The following is an 8,759-nucleotide window of genomic DNA, read 5'->3' on the forward strand; positions in this document are numbered from 1 at the left end:
ACCAGATTAAGAAAATCTAATAATTGACAAACAAATGTGAGATCAAGGTGGCCTATTAGCTGAATTTGCTCTAAATCTGACTTGGGCCTTAGTCAGGTTCCTGATGGTTCGTATTTTGTTTTCTCGGAATGTCTGACTCGAGAGTCGGTCTAACTCAACGAGATGACATAATCCCCATATCCGCGGCAAGCCAAATAAATAAGAAAGAAGATCGCAGTACCACCATACACACGAGTTCTCCTATCTTTTAATGAACTCAAACCCAGAGCACGTGGAATAAAGAAAATAACCTACTATGTTGCTATATATATTGCACTAACAGCACTAGAACTGTTGCCGGTTCAAAATTTGGTATGAACTAATTTGTTGAGAGTTTGAAATTTTTCTTTTGATGGAGTTATCAATGGTTGGTATAATAACTAATGTACTATCTTACATTAACTTAATAAATTCAGAATTTCTAAGGAATCCATGGCTTTCTAAAGTGTACCTCTACATTTGCAGCAATTTACATGGAGCTCCGCACGTTACTCCTTCAACAGCATCCGAAGCGAAAACCTATAGACGGTTGCAACTTAGAGAACATCAGTGTTGCTGACAATACCTGTTATTTAAAACCACGAGATTTCTATTTAAAGTAGAATAAGTTGATAGCTAATGAAATGCCACAAGATATAATATATTACTGCCATATTGGTTCATAGTTTATATGCAGCTAACTATGAACCTAAAAACCATTGAATGATTATCTGTGTTCAAACTACTGGTTAATTAATTATTGTACATCATATCCAACAACTCCGCTATTTGCAGCAACCTACATTGTGGCTGTTGTATTTTGTTACAAACAAATGATCAGAGTTCAGACGAAACTTAACCTGGGGCAATTGGTTTCTTTGAATTTCCAATTCAATAAATTCAGCTTCCTCCATCCAGAAGACTAATGCTTAAATATTTTATTGTTTTTTACCCAATGTTACACATACGTTTTTTGCTTATGCTTAGGGGGTGACACTGATTACTTGACCTGCACGAATCACATCCATTGTTCTTCTATTACTAAATACAGTTGGTGGGAGAACGAGAATACCTTTATTGCTCGCATCATTTAGGTTTTATACTAGACTGTTCAGGTTATTATAATAAGATCTTCTGCTATGAATAATTATAGTGCTCATAAAGGATATTTTATATGTTATCTTAGTAATCAACGATGGCCTTTTGTGTCTTACAAATACATGGTTTAAGTCAAATGTAACAGAAACCAACAGGTACCCGAACATGTATATGTGGCTTGAAAACTTTCTATAATAACTAAGCAATAGATCATTAAAGACAGATAAATATTTTGGTCGAAGTTAAAGATGGTGTCTTACACTAGCAATGAAGTTTGCCGAACGGAGTCACCAGGAATAAATATACAGTATTCATATACAGTCTAGGAGCGTTTGCCAGATCCCGCACCATCTTTTAGGTTTGTTCCTCCATCTGCTTACACCTTTTTTGAAGTGTTGCAGTACATGAACATCCTACTTCATGAAAACTGAAATGCAAAATACAAATACATTGGTCATCAGGAATAAAACTATAATGGATGGTAAACAACTGCCCTACTAGTCTATAGAACATAATGCTAAGCTCTGTAGATAATTTCATATGGCACTGTGCACCCATAGAGGAACCTCTCGTAATTATATAATTCAGCGGTCTTGCTGAACCAAAAAAACATTCTTGTAAAGAGAAACCAAACAAAATTAACTAGCAGATGCACATCATCATTTATTAATGATTAAAATTTGCAGCCAACTTCACACCTTAATTTAAAAGTACATGGGATAGGAGAACTAACCGCAAAGCTACAGGATAATTTTTTATGCTGTTTTAGTATTTACGAGTACAGATATCTGGATTGCGTCAGCTTGGATGGCACGTGACCTGGCGAATTATAAACATAGCTTATAGTGCAGGTTGCCTTTTAAAAGGAAATATTCCAGATTTATCTAAGAAGCGCTCAAGTTACACTGACCTGTTCTGCGAGTCCCAGATGTAGTAGGATTGTGGATCACAAGTTGGAATCCCTTGTTGTTACTGCACGGCCTTTCAGGAAGAGACCGCGAATAGCCTGCCACATAAAACCCATTAGAATTTTTCCTAACCTGTGCACTAAAGAATTCTCATGTGATGCCAAATATAATACAACAAAAAATCACAGGTATATTAAGTATTCCAAGAAACTAGGAAAAACAACAATGTTACCCAAAAAAACAGGATAGAATAATCACGTAAGACACCCAAAATTTCTCAAGTTCAGTTATACCTATAATCTGTGTCATACTCCATGCCAATTGTGCAAGACCGAAATAAGAAAATAAGACGAGAACAGCATACCTTCTTGAACCACATGTGCTGCAGTACGTGACAGAACTCTCCCTCCAGCAACTGAATTATTATGATTCTCTGGATTACGATCACTTAAAGGCATCTTACACCGTTCATCTGTAGCATGCTGCCTCCGACCATTCGAATAGGAGTCATATGAATATGGATGGGGGTAATGTTTCTGTGAATGGTGCTGCATTGTAGGCTTCGTGTATGAAGCACGATCAGATGAGACTTTTACAGGGGGTGCAGACTGATATGGTCTCCGAGGATAAGATATATTACTTGCATGAAACTGCTTGTTTGAATCAGATGCCTGGGCACTTCGATACATGTCCCCTTGCCGATACACGGAAGGCCTTAAAAGATGGCCCGATTGATTATCCCTAGTGACTATGCGAGGTGAATGCTGTGAAAACATCTCGTGCTTTAAACGAATGTGTGGAGCATTTCTAGATACTGGAAGAGTTTGGGTTCTCTGCAGAAAAAGGGAAAAATAGGTTAGCATCTGTACATTCAAGATCGAAATTATCAACAAATAGAAATCAAGAGGCATACACTTGGAGGCGTAAAGCATTCCTCATTTAGAGCTAGTTGCCTCGAATATGGTGGTGAAGACGATGCTAGTGACTGCTGAGATCTCAATGATGATGGTGGTGATTGTTGAGATTCATTTGGAGGCGTAAAACATTCTTCGGATAGAGCTAGTTGATCCAAAAATGAAGGTGAAGAAGATTTTATCAATGGCTGAGGTCTCAATGACAACGGCACCGCTGTTTGGTTCACACTTGGAGGAGTAAAACACTCTTCAGACAGAGTCAGTTGAGACAAAAATGGTGGTGAAGATGGTAATGATGGCTGAGGCCTCAATGATGATGGTAGTGATTGCTGGGATAGCAAGAAAGCTTCAGAAACTGGAGACGGCGATGGCTGTGTTGGTGGAGGAGGTGTAAGTGGAGGTGGCGATGATGGAGGCGGTGGTGGTATAGGTGGAGATGAAGATGGTGGTGGAGGGGGTGGTGGAGACAATGGTGCCGGTGGTGGTGGGGAAGGAGGTAAAGGTGGTGGGGGAGGTGGGGAATCTAGAGGTAATGGTGGAGAACCCGAAAAAAGAGGCGGAGGGTTGGTTGAGTTACTTGGAGGCATTTCAAAATTGCTACCTGAATGTTTTGCCTGGGATTCCACTACAAAAGAATTGCTGAAGACTATGGTCCCCTCAACATCTGGTTGACAGGAAACATCTTCCATTTCAAAATCACCATCAGCATCCTCCAATATGCAATGACGCCCGTCACTTGGAATGAGCTCACGCGTTTCCTGGTCTTCGTCCAAATTATGGTTGACTTCTTCTACTGGTGATGATGCATCTTCCTCACATGCAATGGTAGAGAGATATTCCTCATCTTCTTCCTCAAATATATGAGAAGAACAAAGCCCAGGCAACTGAAAGGAAGCATTGCTGAAATCGCCAAATAAATATATATTAGAGGGCAAGTAAAAACTACTTTTTTTATGTTCCTCATCATAAACTTTCAACTTTTCGAGTGCCTAGTGAGTAATAACGCAAGCAATAACTGGGAAAAGATAGCATATTGAAGGAGCTGATCCAATCCCCCTAAAGATAATCGCAAACCAAAAGAAATTACACACCTCCCATATTCATCAACAAACATCCCTTCCATTTCTCTAATTGGATCATCTACACCACGCTCAGCTCGAGAGGGCCGTCTAAGACAAAATCCAGCTGTTGTATTGCCCTTTGAAACTTCAATATCATCCATGTAGCGTCTAAGAAGCGGCTCAGGTAGGACTTTCCGCTCAAGCCATAAACGCATAACCTGAGATACACGAAAATTCACACTTCACAACCTCTTCCATGTAATATAATTCATGCTCGTATATCAACTGCTATATCTACCTTGAGACATTGGCGACGATTTTCTTGAGCACCAGATCCAAGTGGAGCAGCAGCGCTTAGAAGACGCGGCAACACTGCTTGTACGGTGGGAATGTAAGAAGCTCCAGCAATTCCTACAGAAAAATCAGAAAACTAAAGAATATTAATACTTTAGGCCATTATGGGAGTGAAAGTTGCTCGCAGAAGTATCAAAAAACGGCCAGACTAATTGTTTACTGTTCAAAAGCAACTCACAGAAAGGCACCAAAATCTATGTGACAATTTTAAAGCATAGTTGAGCACGTTTATTACCTTTCTGACCATGTGAACACTGTGTAATAGAATCCACGAGAAAGAACAAATCAACTCTACGATGAAAATTTGGCTCGTTCTCCAACTTTTGGATAAGAAGTTCCACAACCTGCATACAACAGAGAGCTTTAAACATCACCATCCACAGAGTTATAGTAATCCAGTAGCAGAGAATATATTTATTCATCGGTTTCTTCTTCTTCTTTTTTCAAGTACATGATATGTGAGTACTAGCTTCAGCATGCACTTTTCCACAATTTATCTTTAAAATTTAGACAACCAACTTAGAAAGCATCAAATAAGAAGGGGTAGACATAAAGCTCTTACCTCATTGGCAAGATCATACTTTGCGCAATCAATAGCAAGACGGGTCGCACGCCCAATACTTTCCTTTGTCCTTGTCAATGTCTCTACCATTCCTTCAAAAGCATCCCGGATGACGGATGCTTCAGTATTACCACTGGATGACCCCCTAAGTGACCGGGATCGGGAACCAACTTTACCCTCCTCAGGTTCAGGATCAGCTTGATGTTGTGGCGTGATGTGATGGTTATGAGGAGATGGGGATGTTGAAGTTCTGTTAGCAAATAAATCTTTTGTATGCATCACAGTGCTAGTGACTGACAGAGCCGAATGTGTTCCTTTCGCAGGGACTGGGCTCGACCCCTGAACTGTAGAAGCACTGAGAACAGTCGAGGGCAAAGCACCGTCATAGGTAGAAGATTGCAAGTTGGACGCTCTCCTTTTTGCCTGTGCTGCAGCAATAAGATGCTTCATAGGCGAAATAGAATTTGGACCCACAGATTGCTCTATAGCGACAATGGAACCATTCAACTGAGGATTAGGCCTTGAGATAATCTTCAAGTTATCACTTGAATTAGTAGGCCTGTTTGTCTTATCCGCCGACTGATTTTGATTCTTCTTGCCAGTCAGACCTGAACATTTACTTATCCCGCGCTGAAGTTTCCTGGGTGTAGAAGCGTCAGATGCTTTCTGCTGGCTCTTTGCTGCTTTGAGCTCTACAGATTTGGTTGTAGAGAGTGACCCAACTAAATTTTTATCCCCAATCATGGTGTGTTTATTTTCCGATCCCAAGGAAGAGGATGCTTCTTGGTATTCAATTTTCACGGGACCAGGGGAAAGACATGGCATAGCAGACCCATTTTGCGTCGGAGTCGGAATATTCTCCAATCCCCCTGACACCAATTTTTTTACTCTGCACTCTCCAGTATCCTCCTGAGTTTGGCTATTTTCAATAATATGAGCAGAATCCAATGCATTTGGAAGCACATCCTTCAATTCTTTAGAAGATCCGGTACACGGCTGAGTTGGGCACTCTTCTTCATCATCACTTTCATCGAATTGATGAACTAATCTCCTCCTTGAGTGGACTTGGGCAACAGGAGTATCACAGTCAGGCCTGGGCATGCCATTTTTCCGTATATTCGCCTTTCTATTGTTTGTATTTGGAGTAGCTTGAGCATTTGAATTGGGTGTCGCATCAAATTCCAGGCAATGGTGCTTCAGTGTAGAAACAATCTCATCACCAGCAGGTGTAGATACTAAATTACAAGTTTCAATTCTTGATACCACACAGCTTTTAGTTCTAACGGTTGGCGAGGATAGTTTATTTTTTATGTGTTTATCTCCTTTAACAACTGTCTTCACAACACTTTTATCACCCAAAGAAACATGTTTCAGCCTTTTCGCGCTGTATAAATCTTCAGCAGTACCCATTTTGTGCTTTCCATTTCTAAGTTGTGCTTGCTCTTCAGACAAGAATAATCTTTCCTGGGGATTTTCCATAATCCTCTTGTTTCCACTTAAATTTGCTTCTACCTCTTTAAAAGCCTCACAGATTTCCTTAACAGCAGCTTCGAAATATTGAACAGGATTTTCCTGGAGGCTAGATACAACTCTTTTCTTTGCTTCCTTATTAAATACTTGGATATCAGTTGGCGAAACAAAAGCACTGCGTAGAAAGGAAAAACAAATGGATTAGTATCAATCATCGATATAATTGGAATAACAATTGATATAACCAATACAAGGTAAGCATTCAAATATCTTTAGTTGTATCATACTATCCGTATTAAAAGGAAATCAAAAGCTATTATTCTGCCAACATATATTATGCTAAAAACATAAAGTAAAAACACTAACATTTCTGCACTTCCAAATAATCGAACAAAGTACTTCTTAGGATCAGGTTCTCGTTCCCAATCTTCAGGCCGGCAAATCTGCCAGTTCCAAAAACTCCACAAACATCAGTAAATATATATCTACATTCCTCAGAAGAACGTTAATAATCTCAGGGACCGGTACAAAAGTAGAAACATTAAACCATACTTCCAAAAGACAAATTGCCCCACCAATAACAATGAATAAGGAAAAAACATACAACAACCAAAAAATCAATCTTTGTCAAGGAAAACCCTAATAATTTGAAAATATACTCTAAAATTGGAATTTTTAATGATACAAACATCAATTCTCAAAAATCTACCTAACAAAGAAAAACAAAAATGAAGAATAAAACGATCAAGAAACCCTAAAAGCAAAAAAAGAATGAAATTACCTTAGCTGGCCAAGCTGGACATCCTGCTTTAACCTTAGCTAAAACCAGATCCCCCAGATTAAGTTTATTACTCTTCGTTTTCACACAATTTTCTCCGCCTCTTTCTTTCACCATGAATTCCATACAAATAATAATAATTATAAATAATTCTTAATGAAAACAAAAACTCAATTGAATCATCAAAACAGAACAAAAAAAAAAATTCCAAATTTCTAACTTTCTCCAGGAGATATAGAAATCCCGGGGAAACGATGATTAGCTATGCAGGTGAAATACGATTTTGATGATATGAATATGATTCGGAATTCTGCATTTGAGGGAGAGCACGAGAATTTTTCAGAGAGGGAAAAAGTTTGGTAATGGTATTGATGGAGAAAGAAAGTGAGAACAGAAAAATAAAAACAATGCGACAGCAAAATAGGTTTGGTAAATAGGTTTTTGGATATATCAACCCACTCGGTCACTCAGCCTTCTTCCTTATCTACCAGGACTAGGACCGGGAAGGCTTGATATTTTTTGGGAAGATGTCTCTAGGTTGATTTTTAGTGAGGACGCTCTATGTGTAAGCAGGTTTTTATCGGTGTCGATGTCTGTTTTGCACGAGCTAACTAAATAGGAAGTTAAAAATTACGATGCATGTTGACATTTACGTAGTTCTCTAATCTATCAGAATTAACCCTAGTTCAAATTTATGTCTTGTCTGAGAGCGATGACTTTTATCAGTCCGTCTAGTTTTGATTTAAAGGCTGATTCTTTTATGGAAGACATTGGTTTGAAAGATAAATGTCTATTAATAACTCAAGTAACAGTGAAAATTAGTTTCAAGCTCAGGTAGATATATTTTTCTTAGACATGTTGGATGATTTAATGTAAGTGATGAATGAGTTACATGCAAATAGATCCTCTGCTAGTCAATAGATATCTAAGAAAAGGTGTTCGATCACGTTAATCAAAATATGTTGTTGATGATTAAGCAGAATCTTTGACTTCGTTACATACGGCTAGATCATACGAGGTAAGGAGATCAGTTTCCTTATTTTCTTTTTCTAGTGGTGCTAGGGATTTTTTTTTCCGTTGTTTGTCTGAGGATTACAGACAAAAACGGGACAATAAATGGTTTTAGAATTGCAGATGACAAAGACCTAATATCTTATTTGCAATTTAAAGATGATACGCTAGAATTGATTAGTGCAAAATAAGAGTTTTACATGTCCAATTTAATGATTTTGAAATACTAAGAGGATTAATCATGATATTAGCGAAGAGTTTAACGGTAAGCATTATATGATATAGTCAAGGATTTAGCTCTTGGTTAGATATAATTTAGATTTCCAGCCTATCGGTGCAGCTCACAGATGTTCAACTGTGAAAGATGTGATGCCACAAAGATCGGAACAAAAGCTATCTCATTGGAAAATAAGATATTAATTTAAAGCTGGAAGAATATCATTGATCGAGAGTACAATAACAAACATACTCATTTACTATCTCAATTTGTTACAGTAATTGGCAGTATTGGAGATAAATATGTAAAAATCACAAAAGAAATTTAAATGAAGATATTACCTCGAGATGACTGAGTTAAAATAACTG

General features: G+C 38.2%; 1 protein-coding gene across 4 annotated transcripts; it reads right to left on the reverse strand.

Annotated features, from left to right (window-relative positions):
- Positions 1 to 333: 333 nt before the first annotated feature.
- LOC113282601 (ENHANCER OF AG-4 protein 2-like) lies at positions 334 to 7,574 on the reverse strand. Of its 4 annotated transcripts, none has more exons than XM_026531644.1 (12): positions 7,167 to 7,569; positions 6,752 to 6,828; positions 4,916 to 6,560; positions 4,589 to 4,697; positions 4,298 to 4,410; positions 4,030 to 4,217; positions 2,938 to 3,838; positions 2,389 to 2,857; positions 2,027 to 2,122; positions 1,850 to 1,935; positions 1,377 to 1,543; positions 334 to 558 (listed from the first exon to the last, which is right to left on the reverse strand). In XM_026531644.1, the coding sequence occupies exons 1-10, from the start codon at positions 7,287 to 7,289 to the stop codon at positions 1,889 to 1,891; spliced, it is 3,768 nt and encodes a 1,255-aa protein (XP_026387429.1). In that variant the 5' UTR covers positions 7,290 to 7,569; the 3' UTR covers positions 334 to 558; positions 1,377 to 1,543; positions 1,850 to 1,888. The 4 variants fall into 4 exon arrangements, with proteins under 4 accessions (XP_026387429.1, XP_026387428.1, XP_026387430.1 ...); XM_026531643.1 differs by having other exon boundaries at positions 334 to 604; XM_026531645.1 differs by lacking the exon at positions 6,752 to 6,828 and having other exon boundaries at positions 334 to 604; positions 7,167 to 7,568.
- Positions 7,575 to 8,759: the final 1,185 nt, after the last annotated feature.

Source organism: Papaver somniferum, chromosome 5 (genome assembly GCF_003573695.1).
Source record: "Papaver somniferum cultivar HN1 chromosome 5, ASM357369v1, whole genome shotgun sequence".
Classification (NCBI taxonomy): Eukaryota; Viridiplantae; Streptophyta; class Magnoliopsida; order Ranunculales; family Papaveraceae; genus Papaver; species Papaver somniferum.

Bases quoted from the DNA above. Each gene is read 5' to 3' on its own strand.
- LOC113282601 (XM_026531644.1), bottom strand. From the start codon at position 7,289: ATGGAATTCATGGTGAAAGAAAGAGGCGGAGAAAATTGTGTGAAAACG. The intron at 4,411-4,588 runs GTAATAAACGTG...ATTTTTCTGTAG, and splicing joins GTGTTCACATGGTCAGAAAG to GAATTGCTGGAGCTTCTTAC. The intron at 1,936-2,026 runs GTCAGTGTAACT...ATAATTCGCCAG, and splicing joins ATCTGGGACTCGCAGAACAG to GTCACGTGCCATCCAAGCTG.